The sequence below is a fragment of the Papilio machaon genome, chromosome 6, assembly GCF_912999745.1.
Source record: "Papilio machaon chromosome 6, ilPapMach1.1, whole genome shotgun sequence".
NCBI classification, from domain to species: Eukaryota; Metazoa; Arthropoda; class Insecta; order Lepidoptera; family Papilionidae; genus Papilio; species Papilio machaon.
Genome location: NC_059991.1, coordinates 4,876,063 through 4,898,549, shown reverse-complemented (window position 1 = coordinate 4,898,549; position 22,487 = coordinate 4,876,063). Strand labels below are relative to the sequence as shown.

The 22,487-nt window shown below is 33.0% G+C and overlaps 1 protein-coding gene across 3 annotated transcripts in view; it reads left to right on the top strand.

The window, feature by feature from the left end:
• Positions 1-22,487, top strand: part of LOC106714985 (protein still life, isoforms C/SIF type 2) — a 77,716-nt gene that overhangs the window by 5,269 nt on the left and 49,960 nt on the right. For all 3 annotated transcript variants that reach the window (XM_045678464.1, XM_014508153.2, XM_045678463.1), the window contains exons 4-19: positions 770-888; positions 1,042-1,172; positions 1,251-1,333; positions 1,408-1,569; positions 2,103-2,233; positions 2,607-2,789; positions 3,153-3,258; positions 3,605-3,806; positions 4,262-4,469; positions 4,964-5,147; positions 5,747-5,803; positions 6,318-6,432; positions 7,520-7,597; positions 8,073-8,123; positions 14,225-14,419; positions 17,652-17,784. In XM_045678464.1, coding sequence (XP_045534420.1) covers positions 770-888; positions 1,042-1,172; positions 1,251-1,333; positions 1,408-1,569; positions 2,103-2,233; positions 2,607-2,789; positions 3,153-3,258; positions 3,605-3,806; positions 4,262-4,469; positions 4,964-5,147; positions 5,747-5,803; positions 6,318-6,432; positions 7,520-7,597; positions 8,073-8,123; positions 14,225-14,419; positions 17,652-17,784 — 2,138 coding nt within the window. The remainder of the gene's footprint in view (positions 1-769; positions 889-1,041; positions 1,173-1,250; positions 1,334-1,407; positions 1,570-2,102; positions 2,234-2,606; positions 2,790-3,152; positions 3,259-3,604; positions 3,807-4,261; positions 4,470-4,963; positions 5,148-5,746; positions 5,804-6,317; positions 6,433-7,519; positions 7,598-8,072; positions 8,124-14,224; positions 14,420-17,651; positions 17,785-22,487) is intronic.

Below are 22,487 nucleotides of genomic sequence, written 5' to 3'. Positions count from 1 at the left end.
ATATAAATTAATTTAATTTAGGTATAAATATTGTCTCAAATTTCATTTTAGTTTTTTTGTTTCACGACTAATGGTGGGTTTCTGAGATCAAAATCTCGGTTTAAAACATATTGTTATCTCTGTTTTGTCAAAGATGAGAACGATACGTTTTATACAGAGGTTTTGGTCTCAAAAACCAACGGTAAAACAATTAGTGATCCTTCTAAATTCACATAATACATATTTTACTGATAAAATAAGTGTTCGAATTTCCTTCTTCCACATTGTATTAAAAAATGTGCCATATTCTTCTACATAAAATACACATTACTAAAATAATAGTTCATTTTAACCACAAGTTTGAAAACTCTGCAAAAAGAGCATTTAGAATTTTAAATAGCTGTCCGTAACGCAAAGTCCTCTGACATAAAATTTAAAAGTTTATCCCAAGTGTGGCTCCATACGGGGTCGTTTTACAGAAGCAAATCGAAAAATGCGCCGCCCGCCACTGTAACCCAGTTTTAAAATTACACTAGATAGTAACACGGGTAATCGACCGAAATCTGTACCAACACGCAGAAGCTATTGTTAGGTACATACTTGACTTTACAAAGCTTCTATTTTGATTTTAATTAACACCAATCTTGAAATACAATTTGAACATTGAACATCAATTCTGGATATTTTAAAACTTGTACTATTTTAATACATTACTTAAATCTTCAAATCTTCTCTGAATTCATCGAAGAATTTTATTGAGTGACAACAATTTTGTCTATTTATATTCCAGGTACCCGTATCGGGCAGGCGTCGGAATGCTTCGTGTACTGGAAGGACCCCATGACTAACGACACTTGGGGATTAAACTTTACTTCTCCCATTGATGCCAAACAATTTAGAGAATGTTGTGTAAGTTTCCTTTAATTTTTAATTCTACACGACAAAAATATCTAATTAAACCTAAGCACATATTTTTCATTGGGTTTATTTAAATTATTTTGTTATAATTATGAAAAAATTAGGTACGAAGTATTATTTCATAAAAGTATTTTTTGATTCCAGTCACCATCGTTCAAATTTTCGCGCAAAGCGTCGTCGAGTTACAGTTTAAAATTAGAACCCCCGGGGAGCAAACAGAAGTTTAAAACTAAGAGGAAACCAGTCTCCACACCAGCCAGTCCCAATCGATCAAGGTACTTGTAGATACGAATTCAAAATACTTCACAATAAAAAAAAAACATTACGATAACATTATCTTCTTAATTTCCTAGCTTGACCTACGGCCGTGAGCCGCAATGCACCTGTATGTCCCAAGAACAATACGCCAGATTAAGAGCCCAAGATCCACGATATCGTAAGTACTAGTATAATAATTACTATCAATAAACAAAGCTTTGCCCCTAAGTACTAATTCTTCCAATGGCCTAGGTTCATCAACTCTACCGCGTACAACGACTCGCGCTATAGAAACAGATGCTGCTGCTGCGGGCACCGCCAACAGAGCCGACAAGGTCGCCGCTGCCACCTCTTCTACATCGCTGTACGATAATGTCGCTAATTCACAACCGACAAATCAGCCACCGCCTAAACGTAAGTTTCATTAATGCTTTCTTCAAAGACTTGGATCTTAGAAGATAGCATAAAACAAAAGGAAAAAAATATATATTTTATAAACATGAGTAAAATTATAACAGAGTTGTGCTCTTTCTAGTTTGACATAATGGCTTTTCTTCTGAAGAAAATATTGCTCTACAGAGAAAAAAACAATCTTGATGTTGGACTGGTATTTAATTACACGTCATAATAAAGATTAAAGAACATCATTTATAGCTACAGTAAAAGCATCAGAGTATTCGGTTTCAACTGAATCTCAATAGAATGGAAATAGGTTTACGACGTTTTTAATGACGCTGTACGTATTTTAGAACCAGTTTTAATAAATCTCAGTTCGTTCACACAATGAATATGAGAGAGGAAACCCATCTAACGAATTTATAATTTAGGAGAAATTTATATTTTAAAAGTGTAATACTTCTTCTTTTGTTGAAAAGTACAGTTCACTTAACAACGATTTGTACTCGTATATATATAGTTTATTTTGACAATGATTATGTTCTGTGTAGCGGCTGCTCGTCAAGCTGAGACTCAGCCACCGCAGCGTCCTCCTAAGTCGCAGGAGACGTCGACCATGACCACCAACACCTCCACAGCACCCAAAACTGTCACGGCTTCTGTCGGCACACATGGCACTAATGTAAGTTTTATATAATAATTTTTATAAATATATACAATATACATACATAGCTATATCTTTTGAATTATTCAGATGTTATCGTCATATCGCAAACTTTAGCTAATGATTTCAATGAAACTTATAATTTATATTAATTAGCTGAAGTTACTTCATGAACTAAATGAATGAAGATATTTCATGTATTCAAGTTAGCTTACATAATAACTTTGAAATTTTATTTGGGACAAAGGATAATTTTGTTACGTTTAATACCAGATAGGATTACCGAAAAATATATATGACGTTAGTGTTTTATTAAAAAAAAAACACGGTAACACAATTAGAAAAAAATGTATTTGTATACAAAAAAATACATGTAATTATAATATTACAGACATCTGAGGAGTCACAAGGAGCTACTGGCTCAAGTCAGCACAATCAAGATCTGAAATCGGAGGGAGTGCAGGCCGGAGGCACACTTACCACCTCGAAGTCCTCCTCGACTTCGACACGCTCTAACAAGGAACACTTGCAGCACATGCCCAAGAGCGTTGACTACGGAGACGGCAACGAATCCGTAAGTGTTAAATGTACATTAAATTAGCAACGTCGACACAGCTATGTCATTTCAGCAGAGCTAGTAAAGCTGCAATGAATAGTAAACTACCTATGTCAAACAATATTTATTAAAATAGCAAGACATGAAAAAGTTACAAAAGTACAATAAGAAAAATTGACGCATTAAACACAAAGATTAAAATTGAAAAATATTATAATTGAATAAATATATAATTGAAAATCATTAATGTACTTCAACATATTAGAACTAAATATTCTGTGCAAGAAAGTAATCGATAAAGAGATACACAAAAACATTGGTTTAGATATAAAAGTTATAAATATTAGTGTAAAAATTGTTATATTGTTGCTATATTTTCAGTCACGTGAATCGGAAAAGCACGCGATGCATCATCATAACGTTATCAACAACAATACTTCGGGTTCGCGTCGCACTAAATCTAAGAGCACTGAAGACATGAATATGGGTATGTAGCACACTTTATATACATGTATATCATCTATCAAAAGATATTCTTTTTAGTAGACAGGTCCTCTCCAAAAATCATTTTAACTGGGCTAGACTCGTTCACCTGGTGATTGACTAAAGGAGTATAAAACAAGGCAGACTTGGTCACGTTGCGTTATATCGTAAGATTGAAAATATGCAGAGTTTGGTATACAAATGAATTGTTAAAACAACTTCTGTTTTATATAAACCTTTTAAAATTATCTTATTTAACATGACATGATCTCGGACAACATAGGAAATGATAGGTATAAGGTACCCAATGGAACCCAGAAGAAGAAAGAGGTAAAAAGATTTTTTTATAGATTCGAGCACCCTGAAACGAATGCTGAAGCCGATGCCTTCAACCGAGAGTCCCGTGACGTCGCCGGAGATGGGCCGACGGCGGTATGGTGCGGCTTGCCCGCCGACCTGCGCGCACGCGCACGCACACCGCCCGCACCCGCACCCACATGCGCACCCGCACTACTCGCATGTCAATAACAACAGTCGGCAAAGCTCGCAACGGTAACTATCAGAATAACTTAAAATAACTGCAATTGCCATCTGTTAAAAACCTGTTAAAGCATTTCATTATCTCTTCTTCAGTCCTTGACCTTGTCCCATTTACTTGGGGTCGGCCTTCCTCGTTTTCATTCTCCAATTAGCACTATCTAATATATCTATCATATCATTATCTCTGTTCTGTTAATAAGAATTTGACGGATGACATTGTGTTTTGGCAGTGAAAACTCACGCTTATAATGTACGGGATTGTATAATACGTATCATATACATTAGAAGTCACATGTGACGACAAAAATTATGTTGCGTTGCCACTAATTAGCAAAAGATATTCTAACATTAATGATAACGCCCTCTTTAAGGAGGACACTACAGCTTATATTATTCATTCTTTTGCCAGTACCTTTGAATCAAAATGTACATCGACTTTATATCGAAATAATCCATTATTCTATAAGCCGTGGCGTGGGAGTGGGCGCAGCTCCCAGCGGGTATCCGGGTCGCGGCCTGTACCTGGAGCTGGGCGGGGGCGAGCGCGACCTGTCGCCGCCCTCAGACAACGTGATGTTCGACAACCAATGCTACGCCACCACGCCATCCTCGTCAAATGGCAACTCGGACCAAGAGCCGTGCCAGCGCAGAGATCCTCGCATGCATCATCATCCGGTATTGTATATTTTTAAATAATCACTTTTTTTAAAAACACTAACATAAATAACGAGGGGAGTATACCATACTAACTCAACGACTTAACCGAATGCATACGAAAGTTAAATAACTACTTGACCATGTACTCAAACGATGGGCATTGTATTAGTAGCTTCGTAATACTGTGTTTTTGTTCTCGGAAAAAGGATTTTTTGATTATGAATTTTTGAAAGAAGAAGATATCAAATACGTGTGACTTATCCATAACTCGGCTGGGCGGTAATTGATAACTGTATGAATTCTAATTTGATAATAATGATGATGTCCACTATGTGTCCTTCAACGGGGAACCTTGCTACATCTAATAGTGTGATTGGAAATGGCTGGCAGATCCGAATTTAGTTTTAAAGGTAACCGGCCTAAGGAATCATAAGTGTTGCTAAAGGAAGGTTGGGTCGGGATTTTAATACGGCGTTTTGCATGCATGGATTCTAATATATGTTGAGCTGCAGAAGCCGTGTCTGTCACGGCAAGCGTCGCAGTCGAGCGCGACACCTGCGCCTGGCTCGCCCACCTCGCGACTTCTGCTCGAGTACGAGATGCACTTGCGCAACACGCTCGCCAAGGGAATGGACGCTGAGAGTTACAGCCTGCACACATTTGAAGCTCTGCTCAGTCAGAGTATGGAAGATCTGGGTAAGTGTTTTATTATAGTACAAAAGTTTTTACGTTAATAAGCCGTGAAGATGTTAATTATTTTGGTTATCCATCGATTGCGGACAAATTGTAAACAATTGGGAGGAAATCGGTGTTGCCATTAAAAACAAGACCTTGCATAGAATAAATTTGGCATTTCAGAATTAATTTTGGGGTTAATTAATTTAATCTCTTTTATCAATTTGGGTTTCGCCTCAGTGTTACAACTAAAATTGTGTAATTCATTATACATGCACACATTAAAAAAAAAATTAGCAATCACTAGCAAAAGTTGACTTATTTTTAAAATGTATCTTTATCCTGTAAAAGATTTTAGAGTCTTTTTGGAATTTAAAAAGTGTGTAAAGTAGTAGTTTACTTCATAAAATATATGACATAAAAGCTTTATCTCGACAAAGCTATATTTAAAAAAAATACATCAAAATTTGCGAGTGATATTTTTTTTTCTGGGGTGCAATTAGGTATGTTCTCTTTTGCTAATTTTATATACTTTCCAATTTTTGTAGTGAATTCCCTCATTCAAAAATATAATTTATGAATGACGGCATTAATTAAAATAATAATATTTTTCTGCACAGAATACAACGACAACATGCCGCCTTCAAATCAGCGCAGCCCATATCCACCGCGTAGACGTAAGTTTTTATAACAACATTAATCCAGGAAAACAATTGTCTTTTATTCTATTATTAATTGTCATTAAGCAAAAAATAAATTAAATTGATTCACCACATGATAAGTATTCACTTTCAAGTAGAAAAGTATCATCAAAATCGCGTCAAATTGAGTCGTACAGGAGCGTACTTTTGATAAAACCAAAGGTAAAAAAATCATGTATGGAGAACTTTTACATGTTTTATCATAAAAGCGTGATAGACAAACAGAGTTCCTTTCTCATTTATGATATTAGTAAAATGATTTACGTTACAAACTGCCAATATCCTTATGATGAGTTGTGAATGAGTGGAATCCGCCATTCGACTATTCATCATCATCTCCCTGGCCTTATCCCACTCACGTAGGGTCGGCGCACAAGGTTTTTTAAACCTTAAAGATTTGGCTTCATTTTTTACGGCCTGCCTGTCACCAACCCTACTTGAGAATGGAAAGAATAGTGAAAGAAATATAGGAATGTTATTATGAACACAGGCCCCGCTTCGCAATGTTCGGGCGGTGGCAGTCGATCCTCCACTCTGCCGCTTCCGCATCGCCTCGGTGTCGAAAGGCAGCACAGCGCCAGATCTGATCGAGACGGATATTATAGGTAAAGTTTTATTTTATTCGTACTTTAATGTCTCATTTCTTACATTTAACAGCAATACAGTAGGTTTAGTACAACACAACGTTATATATCTTTAAGCGGTGATACGTATCATATTAATACATATCATACTTTCTATTTGTCAAAGAGACTAAAAAGTGTCGTTGCAGTTGAGTTCTACGGTTACCATTAAAGTTAAAAATCAAAATTTCTCTCAAACTCTTTCAAGTCTCTACATGGAAAACAATACTCAGAAATGACTTCGCACGTTTTCATAGCTAGTTTAGTTATGTAGTGGGCCCAAAACTTGTTTCCACTTTTGATCACTTTTCCTTAATTTATGATTTACATTTTTAAGATATTTTTTGTTGAAAACTCACGAAATTAGAAATAACTGTACTATATTTAGGTAGGAACTTTCTTGTTACGTTGTAACTAAAGGACTAGTGTCCTAGAAATTAAAACGTGCCACAGAATATTCAACGAAATTACTGAGGTTCAGTATTAAACCGTCAGAATTTAACCGTGTCTTCTTACTACTGAAACCCATGTATAAAATTCTAATTAACTCTTACAGTCTCCTAGAAAAACCATTTAATTTGACGCACGAAGATAATTTACCATTCTGTTTCCGATAACTTATTAATCACTACTAGTTCTGTGAGAATACACTTGTTTTGTATTGTAAGGAATTAAAAACCAATTTCCTTTCGTTACTTTTCTTCTTCTGTTTTTTTTATTTAGACTGTTCATTTAGTCTAGTAGTTCACTCTCTGTTGCGAAGGCCCAACAGTAATGCCCAAAACTACCTTATCACATTTCTTTCTTTTATAAAGCAATGTGAGAAGGTAGTTAACAATTTTTAAAAATGTTGAAATCAGAAACAAAACTTATTCAAATTCAGTTCAATTAAAAATCGAAATAAAAATGTTTCATTATTCCATAAACAAAGCAGTGTAGCTTTTACAAATTTGAATTGGCAAAGAAAATAGGCCAGTCGTTGTTCGCCGGTTTGTTAAATGCGAAGCTCTATTTCGTTTGTATCCTCTTTTTGTTGTTTATTGATTGAGGTGTTGTATTGTTGTCGCAGCGACCGTAACGAGCTAATGCGCGAGAGGGAAAGGGAGAGGGAGAGGGAGCGCGGGTACCTCAGCGATCATAACACAAGGTTTGTTGACGCGTAGCTTTTAATTGAAAATGATTTTTGTAACAATGAACATAATTGTAACAGACATCTGATTGATATGTCGGATAAGGTTTTTTCTTGTATTGTTTGCAGTTACAATATTAAAAATAAGTGAAACATACCTGTGTAAATATCTATAGCCTATATTTTTAAAAAGTTTAATTCAGTTAAGCTTACATTATGCCGTGGTATTTAATATCCTAAAAGGGTATAATGATTAACTATAGTTAAGTCTAATATCAAATTCTATCGTAACGCAATTTATAACATTATTTTAAAAACGATGATAATTTATAGCTTTAATTAAGTAGAATGTCTTTTTTTAATAAATTTGGACAAAATTAAAAAAAATTACAAGATGAAATTATTTTACTTATCTTTACCTGGAATACAGCGAAGCCCTAAATAAACATGCTGTTAATTTATGAAGGGTTGAAATGAGGATATTTTTTGACAGGGATCGCAATCGGGACCGTGATCAGGGATACTTGAGCGATCACCAATCAAGGTAAGTTTAAACAATATTTAAATCTATGTATATTTTAATAAGATATTTAATTATTTAAAATCTCGCAAGAACTTTACTAAATAATTAAAATATTTAAGATCTAGGAACTCAGATTTCAACAAAACATATTCAAAACTAATATTTAAATATCGATAGTAACAGTACTAATTATAATTTGATTTTCGCATTCTTGCATTCATGAATTGAAAAATGTAATGACATTTTGTTCAAAAAATTTAATGAAAAAGATTGTACTTATCAATGACACTGGGATGTCAAACACCGTAGTTCTCCCCCGATTACCACGTGTGATGTACTTGATTTATCAGAAATAGAAAAAAAATTATAGAAATCACAAATACTGGGCCAAACTATTGCTATAATCAATAGGCGAGCGTAGTTGACTACGGTCTAAGCACCCCTAACTTAGGGTAGGCTCCGAGCAACTCAGTGGGGACGTATAGTGAGCTGATGATGATGATGATGATGAATCACAAAATGATTTAATTAATATTTACAGATGTCTTATCATTTTTCATGTTTAAGTTAAGCTACGATTATCCCAATTCTTAATGCAAGATAGTGAATGTAAATTTTTTAACTTAGAACAGTATTTTTATATAATTTGAACAAAAATTATTATTAATAAAACTATCGCCATTAACAAATTCGCATTATCAAAAACCATCCTTCATCCCTAATGTTTAGAAAATTACTTATATATTGATTATTGTGGTGTGCAATAAAGGTATCTTACTAGCATTATAAATGCGAATGTCGGGATGTATGGATGGATGTTTGTTACAATGTACTACACTCCTTTACATGTGCCAAATATAGAAAATACATATAGATAATTATAATAATAGATCTCAGGAAGATTATAACAAAACATCGCTTTGTCTTGTTGTACAGGAAAGTAATAAATTTTGGGCTCCATAAACTTCGGTATTGTCTTACATTTGATATATTTCGACTTCATAAATCTCAGACGAATTTACTACGATGAGTATTTTGTTTATATAATTTTATTATTAATATTAACGTCATCCAATTATATTCACAACTATATATATACGAATTGATTACATTGGCGTGTAACGTATTTTGCGGTTAGTCTAGATTAATTTAGCTAGTCCAATTCTTTCAAGACAAATTACAGATTAGAATGGGACATTGCGTAAATATTTGACCATAAATAGTGTTTTAAAATGAAAATTTTACGGTTAGTATTATTGATAAAGTAGTTAATAGAATAATTTACATTTTAATATTATCTGTACTGAATCTTAATTCACAATAAATGCCCTTTCGATATCAGTTTACTCGTAGTTCGTGTGTCACGTGAGAGACGTATACGTGCTAAGCTGGTATGTTACCGTCACGTCTTTAATGCCATTTCGAATAAAGTTTTTGACGCATGACGCGAGCTGAGGCTGACAAAACTTCATTGTCAGCTTTCCGGCGGCGCGACTGTGCGCGTTCTTTGTTTATGTTTCCACAAGACATTTTCCTTCAGGTACTCCCGAACATTGAGATGGAAAAGGGCAACATTCTTAACAAAATAAAGAGACAATCTACAGGAGAACACTAAGATCCTATAAATCAGCTGCGGTCAAACGGTTAAAAGACGTGTAGAACTGTACCGTGTCTAATTGTATTTTTGGAATAGTACATAAAATTTTAATGGAATCATAATATTAATAAAGCTTCAATTAGTTGACGTAAATAATTTAATTATTCAAACTCTTCGTGACATTTTCTCCAGAAAAATAGAAAGATTTATTTATAAGTATCTTTAATCCATGGCTTTGTTTTTCGAATAAATTGAATGTTTTGCTTCAAAATCCATTATCTTAATGAGATGTCCAATTCGAAAAATAAAGATCTATTTATTTTTTATTTCTAATTTCGTACCCGTAATAGGAACGTCGTCGAGTGTTTGTAGATTTATTAATTAATTGGAATAACTCACTCGAATAAATATAATTCAGCCCTTGTTAAACGAGTATTAAACCTCTAACTTAAATATTTAGCTGGTCAAATTGTATATGTCACGTAATACTGATTACTCAGTGTTATTAAAAGTGATCGCTCTTAAAACTGTACTTTCACAAAATCATTTTGATGAGGTTTGATACTGTTCCTACATTTTTTTATTATAATAATGAATTCAATTAATCTCAATACAAAAAAATCATATTTGTGAAACTAAGGGAAATTAATCAATTAAATTTTTTAACTTTTGAGCGTCGCTGGCTCAGGGATTAAGCACTTGACTTGTAATCTGCTGGTCCCGGGTTCGAATTCCGCCATGTACCAATGTGTTTTTCGATTTACATATGTACATTTATCCGACGTTCTTAGGGTGAAGGAAATTCAATGATATGTGTGAAGTCAACCAACCCGCACTAGGCCAGCGTGGTTGACTATGGCTTAGTCTCCCCTAACTTGGATAGGCTCGGAGCTCTTCGATGGTGACGTATAATGAGCTGATGATGATGAAAATTTTCAACTTGAATTTAAGTGTAACGTATCTATCCCTGTAAATCTCGTGAAAATTAATAAGCAAGCGCTATTTGAAATATGGCTACGATATATTATCTCACTTTATCATCCGTTTATTGCGACGTTGAATTTATTAAAGTTGTACGTAGCACTGCCAAACGCTACGGCGTAGCTGAGCGTAGCAATCAGAATGGAGAGCCTACGCTGAGTGTTCATTGATTTGTATGCAAAAATTCATGTCCGTGACCGAACACTTCATCGATTGAATATTTTTACCCCAGAGCTCTTAACGTTCTTCTTCACCTAAGTTATGGAATGGCTTAAATGAAAAAAAATTTAACTAACATATTTTACATAAAACTGCTGCCCTATTTCCAGTAGACCAAAACTATATTTATTGGGTTACCTATTTCCATAAACATTCTTTCGATAAATCATTTATAACGTACTCTTCCGTGCCGTCTCATTTTTTTACTCTTTCGTAAATAACAGAATTGTTTTGCATCAATAAGATTTTGAATCTTGTTATCCATTGTTTTTGTTTATTTTGTGAGCTCTAGTTTATGTCATTATTGAATTTTGTATTTGGATGCAGGTTTGATTTCTACTATTTTAAAATGTTTTATACTTATATAAAAGTAGATAATAATAGTCTTTTAAATCTTAGCGCAGTATAAAGTAGAGAATACTCATGATCTAAGTTTAATAACCATAAGTTCGTTTGTGCGGAGTAAAGTAAAATGAATAAAAAGCTTAAAATGTCAGTACGGCATTTCTGTTGAGTCTGACCTAATTTTATGCGCTCGTATGTATGCGGCTGCTTACATTCCTAACGATGGAATTACGGATGGCGGCGCAAGTTTAGAAATACATCCAGTAGTTTATAGCTCACTGACTTTTTTATTATCTCCGACCTCAAGTATAACTATGCAAGAGCTGAGTTTAAACTATTCTTGTGATGGAGAAATTATTCGATGTTAAATTAAACTTTAGTTGGTAAACTTTCATAAATAGTGGAAGATTAAACTAAAGAGAAAATACTTTCAAAAATAAGTCTACTAGTTCGTAATGGTGTTGGGATAAATGACTTACTTTACATTACATTCGGTATGATCGTCAAAAGAAACGTTCTACTGGTATATAAGTATAGAACAATGCCACAGTCTCCAATGCTTATAGGTGACCTATCCAATAGTGAAACGTTTTTTGTTGATTTTGACAATTTTATCTTACCGATCGTTTTTGACAAATTGGAAGCGTAATAATTACTGTTTTAGAAACTAAAATAGAAACTTTCACGTTATTGTAGTTAAATATTTTAGTTTTATTTTTACTATATCAAGAGCGAATAGCGGGTCATTTTAATATGGCTCGTATATTGTACAGCAAACAGCAACAAAGTGAAACTACGCCAGATTTAGCATTTAATTAGACGTCTCGGGAAAATCGTTCTGAAAAGCTATTTAATCCAATGGAATGAGATAGAGCTTTGTGTGTCATTTGAAATTCTATTAGTGTTACAGAGTACGTGCTATACGACGCGTCGTTTTATCAGACAACGGGTTATCTTGTATTTTTTGTGGAGATTTTTTTCCGAACATATGCTGTTCTTTGTTCCATATTCTTATCTCTTCTCTTTATAGAAGGGGTGCAATAAAAATTTATTATTATAACAGAATGTTTTTATTACAGAATATGTACATACGAGGGAGAACATATAATATACATTAATATGAATAAGAGCTTGAAAGAGGAGACGTATAGGAAGGGGCAATATCCATATAGTAGGCAACGCATCAGCATTTACGGATATCTATAGGCAACGGTCGCGTCGATATTTCGGCAAATCTAGCTGGGCGTTTACTCGTTTGCCACGTTTGAATATAAAAAGTACTAATAAGAATTTATATATTGTTTAACTTATACCAAAACAAATTTCATAAATATAGGATAACTTTTGGTAAAGTTTGCTACTGCCACAACAATATGTTAGTTTTTGTTACATATTACGCAAATGTTTAGCTTAGCTAATAAATAACTAATAATAAAAACTTTAATACCTTCATACATACAATTTTACTACGCACATATAAAGCATTATATGTATAAAATTGTTAGGAGCATTAATGAAAATCATTTTAATTTTATAATTCATTAAAATAACACCAGCCATAATTATAGTTGATCGATTTTATTATGATTAATTGATTATTAAATGTTCAACCAGGTCGTTCGATTAATTATGTTTAATTACCGAACATGGAATTATTGATGGTGAGTTTGTATGCCTACATTGAAATAATTTGATGAAATTGGCGATAGTTATGTGGCAACTGGACCACCTCTGATAGACGGGAACATTTTCTTCTTAAGTGTAACGTCTAGTGTAAATGCATTAATACAATATTCTTAATCATTATCCGGTATTTTCAAAACGTATACCCGCCACTTTACCGAAATTAGTGCCTAATTACTTCTTTTGAAAAGTATTAAAAATATCACTGGGGTGTGGATTCGTGTATCAGTGACGTAATCAGTTTCATCTTTTGTTATTAGCAAACTATATTAACTCAATGTGTTAGAAACAAAAGGATTCTTAGCGTTATAGCTTTGAAACGTCGACTTGATCGGTCACATAATAGTATCGTCTGCACAGAAATGTCAACTCCACTCATACTGTTAAACTAGTAATAGATTCTAGACGGGTTTCGTATCCAACGTAGAGCTATCGTCTCGAGGGAGAGAGCAGGCGGCCATTTTAAATTACTTTATTGTACGGTATTACAACTTTGAACCCGTACTACTTTTTTATAGCAAACTTTTCCGATGGTCGCAAATTGTTTCGATTTAAGTGCTAGTCCCTTGACGATTTTCCCTTGATTTGATAAAATTACAATATCGGTCCTATACCAATGTAACGTATATGAAATTTTGTTTTTTCGTGAGTTTAAATTCTGAATTGTTGCTTCAAAAATATTCATTAGTATATTATATGTGAGCAAACATATATTTATCTCAGTTCAAAGTAAAGTACTTAAATAAATGCTTAATATTAAGTTGGATATTTATTTTATTAATTGCTAATAAATCTTGTCATGAGATTCTATTACCGTGTAGATAATATTCGGAGTATAAGTTATACGTAGTACATCCAAACACTACGGCGTAGCAATGAAATATTATTCGTAGTCATATAATTAGGAGCAATTTGTGTAATTACTACAGTCCATTATTCAATGAAAGCTTCACAGCAATAAATTTGTCTTATTATTAGCCTTAATTAACAAAATAATCACATCATGATACCAAATACTGACTAGATAATAAATAGGTATGGATGTATATAAATGATAACTGTAATGATATTTACGGTATTAATAATTTTAAAAAAGTGTAGTACCTTAGTCATCAAGTGCTGTTTGAGATTTAAACATTTCACGAGATAATTCCAACACTCTTCTCCGATACTAATGTGTCATGTTTTCTTTTGAACAAATACGAGTATAACATAGTATTACCAACACAACTAAATAATAAACAACATAACAAAATATTACGAACATAACAAATAAAACACATTGGATGTTCCTTAGCTTCGTCAGTGCGTCACGTTGCGCGTCGTGTATTGGCGAGTCGGCGCGTTCCGCGTGGTACCGGCACTCGGATGGGTGGCGTGGACAGCCGCCGCCACGTCGCTCGCCATGGGACTCCCTGCCCAGCCTGCGACACGAGGGGAGTCTCAACGACTCCGGCTACAGAAGCAATAGAGCCGATAGCTTTGAACAAAGGTATGTTATTAAGAAGTAATTCTTCTTCAGTTGTCTCTCCAACGAGCGAAGTTTGGGAGTCAGTTCTCTATATTTTATTCTAAGCATTGATAAAAATCTGATAGTTTTGACAAGAGATGCAAAATGTCTAATTTCTGTGCGTGTTCTTCTCTATTTTAAAGTTAAGTAATTTAACTAGGCAGCGCGTCTGAAACTTTATGCAGATGGGTATGGATAGCGTCACTACGCTATTTTTGCGAAGTCAGGTGGCTGCTTGCTCGTTAGCTACCTTATACTGTAAAAAAGACAATATTAATAATGATATGTTTATGTTAACTTTCGTACTCGTATGATGAACTACGAGTATACATAGGCGTCGTTGCAGTCACAAAACTTTTTATTTAATTTCTTTTAATTTCACTAACCTCGAATAATTTTTGTCAACTTATTATACGCGAAACAAAATCGCGTTACTTGGGCTATAAATAACCTTGTTTTAGAACAGTAATTTAATTCAAAAGCTAATTACAAATTTAGATAATAAACAAAATTTAACAGTAACAACTCTAAATCATTTATAATTTCTTCAAATTATGAATACAATTCATACTTATGTAATTTCTTATCGTAAAGTTTGGAACAATCGTATCAAACGTTACAAGAAACTTGGGAGGGTAACTTTGTGTATGTAATTTATGAAGACGACAATATGAAATTCTGTTTTAGAAAATAATGTGTTAACATACTAGTTTTTTTTTAAGATTTATTCTTCAAATCTATTCATGTCTTTAAGTCCGTCTTACTAATATTATAAATGCGGAAGTTTAGATGGATGGATGTATCTCCTTAACGGCTTAACTGATCTTGATGAAATTATACACATGTGTAGAACATAGTCTGGAAGTATTATTCCTATTAAGTTTTTTTTTTAATTCCGCGCGAGCGGAGTCGCAGGCAAAAGCTAGTATCAAATAAACCAACGGAAATTAACGATATATTTAAACCTGAATTGTGTTCTGTTTACAATCGCCGTTTTTTCATTTAAAATAGTCTAATACGAGAAATATTTGAAACACGCGCTTTCGTAACTACGTCGAAAAATGTCAAAATTCGTATTAGATTTGTCGGTGAACTTTACACCCACTAGGGGGAGCTGCGCAAATTTTATTATAGGTAAATTTCGATGACGTTACGAAGACCTTCTCAACAAATATCCGTGCTTGGCCCTCATCTCCAAAAGTTTACTAACGTTTGCTTGTGTAAAGCATTTTGTGGAATTTAACACTCATCAGCCTTGCATTAATTGGCATTTCAAACGAAACTTAAACTCAAGCTCGTATCATGGTACACAATGTAAATTCAGTCTCGTTATTTTAATGCAAATGAAGTCTTAAAATGCTAACTCTGTACGGTAGGACTTGGCTAGATTTTAAATTGAATGGTGTTTCAAAATGTTTAGCAAACTTAATAGAATGTATTCGTCGAACATCCAACAAAACATTAAAATCCTTTAGTAATTACTTGCGTAATTAAAAAAAAATCGGCCAAGTGAGAATCGGTTGAGCACCAAGTTTTCCTAACAAACCTGTAGGTATATAAGTTTTCGCAATGTTTCCTGTATCTGTGGTATAAGATGTTGCTTCGTACTAAATATCAAGAATCTGAGTTCACGGGAAGTACCCTGTTGGTTTTGATTCCCTAAAGAGCGTCGAAAATTTGCGGAATTTTGCGCCAAAAACGGCTGTATCTTTTGCGTTGCTGCGTTGGCTTAGAAATAGGATTTTTTCACAGCTTCTAGGTACAGCAAACCTGAGTATTTGATATAAATTCCAGTTCGATACTTAGACGCGTTTTTGAGAAAAAGGGTCTTGCAAGACAGACAGACAGACGGATAATAAAGTGATCTTATAAAGGTTTTTTCCTTTCGAGGCCCGGAATTCTAATAAAAGCGAAAGCATAATACGCGAGATATTCATTATTGGAAGTACGAGGTCGATATATTCCTTCATAAGTAAACGTTCGAACGCGAACATAGCACAGTTTGTAAAGTTAGCTTTTTTACTTTAATTCCTCTGAAAATGATAATAAGATGTGTGTACATTAATATGAAAATTTAAGACTTTTGTATAATTAGTATCGAACTAAATAAAACCTTTAAATGGAAATAAAAATACATATCTGTGAAAAAAAATATAGCATAGATAATATATTCGGTTGATTTAGACACGTGTCGTAAACTTATGCTGATGTTACGCTAAAGTTTTATAGTGAAGTGTAAAGAGAAGAAGAAGTGTAAAGGTCAAATAACACGCGGTACTTCGTGTAACAGTTTCATGTAAATTATTCTACTCATTACAGTTTCAGATTTCATGTATGAGTCTTCATTAAATATATGCATTATTTACTTCTTCCAATAGCGCTTCTATAATGAGTATAGTTCACCTCCTTCGTAATATTAATGAGTTTTATGGAGCCTGTATAATATTACAAAAAGTCTTTTATAGAAAACAAAAGAAGATTAGGTTTTCGATTGACTTTTATAAAATGATTCAAAATAACCTTGATAACTAAAAGAAGAAGTAACAAAACGTCGAAATTATTTTTTTATGTATCAAAAGACAATCTGTTTTATCTGTGGTATTAATAAGTTATCAGGAACTTTATCGACATTATTATTGGGTACATTCACGCTATTGTTATTATAGAAACTGACATATCAGAAATTTATTTTCCATTGTATAACCATGATATTGTGTTTCATATGTACATTATAGAAAAATATATTGAAAACAAGAAGACATTTCATGTGTACTAAAAACAATTTGACATTAATGACTCATTTTCCGACCTTTTTTTTTACTCCGATTACAGTTTTAAAATAATGACTATTATTATGAATTTTTGTATCGCTGGGCAACCCTTTTATCGTTAAACACAAGCCCGGGCGTAGCTTTCCACTCTTTATTTGTCGAAATTCAGTTGGAATACATTTCAGCCATTTTGATGCGTCATTTTCAGAAAATAAGAGGTAGAAACGTTTATTATTAATTATTGGTAAAAAATAAAACTTTATCCTAACATTGCTCAAAATTTAGTTAGACGAGTTCTTTTGATCTGATCTTCCATGAAGAGTCATGGCTTAGGTTGGTTTAGAGCGTGATTAACATTTCGATTCGAGTATTCTACACATTCATCTACCTGATTACGCGCACGGGTATTGATAACCTTAGATGATAGAGAACTTATGTTCCAGGGGCGTATTCGACCGTCAAGATAGCGTGCGCTCAGAGTACGCAAGCGATCGCGAGTCAACGCGCTACGGCATCGTGCAGCAGGCCTCCGTCGACAGCACCGACTCCAGGATATGCTATCTCACTTCCAGCGAGGTAAGCACATATACAAATATACCAAGATAATGACACGTTATGATTTTTACACGCAAAAGAGTGAACTATAGGTATCCAGGTAACTAAAACAAGTTAGTGAGTTGTATGTGAGTTGACGGACAAGGGAAAGCGGCACCTCACTCTACATTTTTGTTGGAATAGTAAATGTAATTTTTTGCAAGCTATATAAACAGCAATGACAGGCGACAGACAAGATTAAATCATTTCAATTTTAATATCCTCTATTTCACATGTTTTATGTACTAACAATAACAAAAGTAAATCCAATTTCCATATGCGTAGTATTTAAATGCATTTCTAATTGAATTCATAGTTTGGCTTACATTTGCTATTGTGATGCGTATAGTTTGATAGTACGTCACCAGTTATTAAGTCAGAATCGGATTATTATGCATCGGACGCGTTGAGCCGGAGCCGATTACGCTTAATGCGGATCAGCTATAACCCGGTTACAAATTGTGAGCTGCTTATTTGTGCGAAATTTATTTGTATTAGCTAATAAAATATAAGGGAACTATAGACCTTTTATATTTAACAGTATTATTCAATTAATAATCTAACATGCATGGATGGATCAATGTGGAAGACGGGAAAGAGTTATACCAGTACCGCGCTAAATCTCTGCGGATTGCGAAGTGGGTTGTGTATAATATTATTCTCATGTATAAGTAGCAATTGCAATGCATTATTTTCAACCACTATTTTAATCGCAGCAAAAACGCTATTGCACTTAACAGAATTGTTTATACGTGTAAATAAGACAAGTGATTACGCATTGAACTATGTAACTATGGACAATTCTAGGTCACTAAAGCGTTTAAACACCAGTAAACTGCCATGTGTACATCTTACCAATATTATAAATGTGAATGTTTGGATGGATGTATGGATATTTGTTTGAAGGTAGATCCGTAACTGCTCAACGGATCTCGCTAAAATTTAAGCTAAATTTACGCAAGAAGAGCATAGTCTGGAAGAACACATAAGCTACTTTTTTTAATTCCGCGCGGACGGATTCGCAGGCGACAGCTAGTAGTAATATAAACTACAGTTTATCATTACTCGATGAATTTGTCTAATGAGGAATCTGTCTGTCTGGAAAGCAATAACTGATAATGGTATATAAGGGGTAAAAATAAATTTCTATGGGATTGTACAATTGCGACATAAATTTTGTTGTATAATGAAGCTCGTATGACATAGGATAGAAACAAGTGACTAGCGTAAGCTTTTGTCTCCTGTTATTTACGTTAGCACTTACACAACTAACGGCTTTAAATATCAATAGTAAAATCGGTGTTTATCTTGTGTCTTTATCTTGTGCCGAAAATACGATATTAAATAGGCCCAAACAGAACTGTTCAACAAATTACTGTCTTCAGTTAACAATTATTACGACCTTAAGTTTTGGGCCAGTTCATTTCGGGCTTAATGTCAGGAAATTTGACAAGGGTAGTATTTGAACTCACTTATAGAATGTTGACACATTAACTTTTTAGTTTATTTAATTAAATAGACATTTATCCATACATATATTCAAATATTTTAGGAAATTTGTTAAACTTTAATAATAATAAAATGATAGCTTACAGTTATATTGTTGTTGTCATCATCACTCTTGTATTTTATTAATAAAAAACATTGACATTACCTAGCATAAAAACTGAAAAGAAGTATCCCATGGGCATATACAGTTGTATTTTTAAAATAAACAGAAAAAAAATCTCACTGCTACAAGCTAAAGAATCTTATAGCCTAGGGAATAAGATGCTGAATATTTTTAATGGATTTTACAAATATTTTGTGATTCGTCTTTACGTTAGAATTAAAAAGCAAAAAAAAACCTTTTTTTTAAATAACAAGATTATTCAATCATAATACATAAATTATTCTTCCAAAAGTCTTACAATTTACAGTTGAAAGCGAAACATATTTAGTCAAGTGGTGAAATTTCACAATATCAGTATGGGTCATTGTAAGCCTTCAGTTCCGAAGTATAACATAGACTACCTTCTTATTGTATTTACGTTCTAAAGATCTAGAGAAACAGCAATTAGTTTTTAATATCTCAATATTTTAATTAAACTAAAGATTTTTAAATAGTAATTGATTAAATCCGGTCAGCTGGATATTACATTTGAGTATTTCACATGATAATGATGACTTTTACGATTATCTTCAGCACTTTTCATGAAAATACATTTTACGGAAAAAGCGCCGTTCATTGTGGTTTAGACTTATTAATAAAAATTACGGTAACGCCTTTATTATAATCGGAAGTACTATTAAAAATTCTTTTGAATTTCTTTCTCAAACTAATTTAACAATATTATTAAAAAAACGAAAGATTTGCTTGTATGAATTACGAGAGGTAATCAACTTAATAAAATTATCAACAAAATTGTTGATATCATTTATACTTTAAACAGATATAAAAAGCCCATATTTAAAAAGACGGTTACAGTCAATTTTATCATCTAAAAATCCCTAAAATTCAATAATTCCTATAACTGTTCTCAGTTATACGTTCAATTTATCTCTACGAAGGTATAAGTAGCGGTAAGCACTACAGATGCAGGTGAGCGGCAACGAGGTGCAGCGATCTAATCACAGAGCTAATTGGGACTCCAAGCTGCTCTCGATAATGCTTGACTTATCAGAACCATTCGCTGAACTGAGGCTAAATTGCTTCACAAACAATGAAGATACGCCACTCTCTTCACTCTGTTTCAATTATCCTTATTCTATTAGCACAAAGGAATCTATAAATGCTTGTTTCTGAAAATAAAAAGTGGAAAAAAAATCTGAAAAGTTATTAATAACAAAAAGGTATGTAATTACGTTTATTTAAGTAACATCGAGATTTATTTATATATTTTCTTTTCCTTGGGTCCTAATTAAATTCTCAAAAGAAATAATTTAGTTGAAAAGCAGATTAATCATTTCAATATGAAGAAAATAATTTCTTGGTATAGGGACAAGCCTGATGAGAAACGAATTTAACCTTTTATAAAATAAAAGTTTTATAAAAAAATAAAAGAAGTGTTCTTCTACTAACATACTATGTTTTTTTATTTAAAAAAAACAATGTAAAATTTCATTCGAACAAAGTCGTGCATAGACATTTCAATGTAAAAGTGGGATTTTCTCATGCATGTAAACAGATGGACGTCGAAAAGGCTTGTGACAAATAAAAAATGGAAAACAGACTTTTGAAATGCTTTGGAATTGCCGTTCGAACTATGTTTTACTCAGTTTTTTATTTTTATATCTTGAATGGTACGTAAATAAATTAGAATTAAGAAAAACTATATAATAAAATTGTCCATCTCAAACAAAGAACTGGGGAGTTTATCCAAACTGCTCACTAATGAAGCAATTTGACTAAGTGCTGTTAATCCATCCCCTCCTCGAATCGATTTGCATTTGGTCGATATTCATTTGTTCGCGGATTGATGAGCGAGGAAATCCCTTAAATGGGAATTCATTCATCGGGAACCATGAAACTTAGGAAGCGAATATATTAACACAAAGATACAGAAATAAAATAGTCTAAGAAACAGAAAGAAAAAGATAGAAAAGAGAGTAAAAGATCATTCAGTTGTGTTTTAAAATATTGTATCGTGTTTTTAATCCATATATTAGTATGTTACATTGTCATTTTGGTTAATCATAGTATTTTATTTTGAAAATTAAAACCATTTAATTAAAAAAATAATTGTCACAGCACGCTTGTTTTGCACTTCAATGACATACTTTATGTTTTTTTCGTCGAAAAATTATTCTAAGAACAATTTTATTTTTATGAAATGAGATCATATAAAAAATAAAACTTTAATGGAACCATACCCTACTCTTACCCTTACATCACTATACAACTTGGATTACTTACTTTATCTTAGAACTATAAAGACGTGAAAGTAAATACCAATAAATCACAGACTTTATAGCAAACGTGAGACTGTAAAGTACGTCCATGTGGACGTTTACAAAGACCTTAAAACAACTAATTCACAATAATGTTTTTATATCTATACAAAATAATAAATATAATAACTAAATAATAATAGACAGTGTTTACAAATATTACCAATTCTATTATCGCGCAATCGCGGTTTTGCATTATTATTCGCACATTCGCATTTGTATAGTCACTTTGGAGTTTCAAAAATCAAAAACACTTTTTACAATGACATTAAAATAGACTAAGTGATAAAAACAAATCACAATTCTCTTACTTTTAACCACTAAACTTGTATGAGTCTTTATGTTTTGCCGTAGTATCGTAAAAATATAGGTCAAATTATCGACGGTCCTAAATAACACTTAACTTTATTTATGATACTTATATTCCGAGCACGTCTGTGGTTTCTCCTAAAAGACAATGTAACAGTTATTTACACCGATACCTTAACATAAATATCTAACGTAATTTCTCATCAAATCATCTCCACCTAACTTTAACCTCGTTACGGACCCGCCTAAATCTATTTATATACCCAATCTTTTCATGTTACTATTCATTAAAGGCGTCTTTATAGGACAAAGTTTAAAGACCATTCATTCAATTTGCGGTATAAATCAATATCGTTCTACGAAGACTTTAATCTGAAATGGTGCAATGGAAGACTTAGGGTTAGTCATGTGAAAATAGTGCACACATCATTTGTTACTCGGTCTAT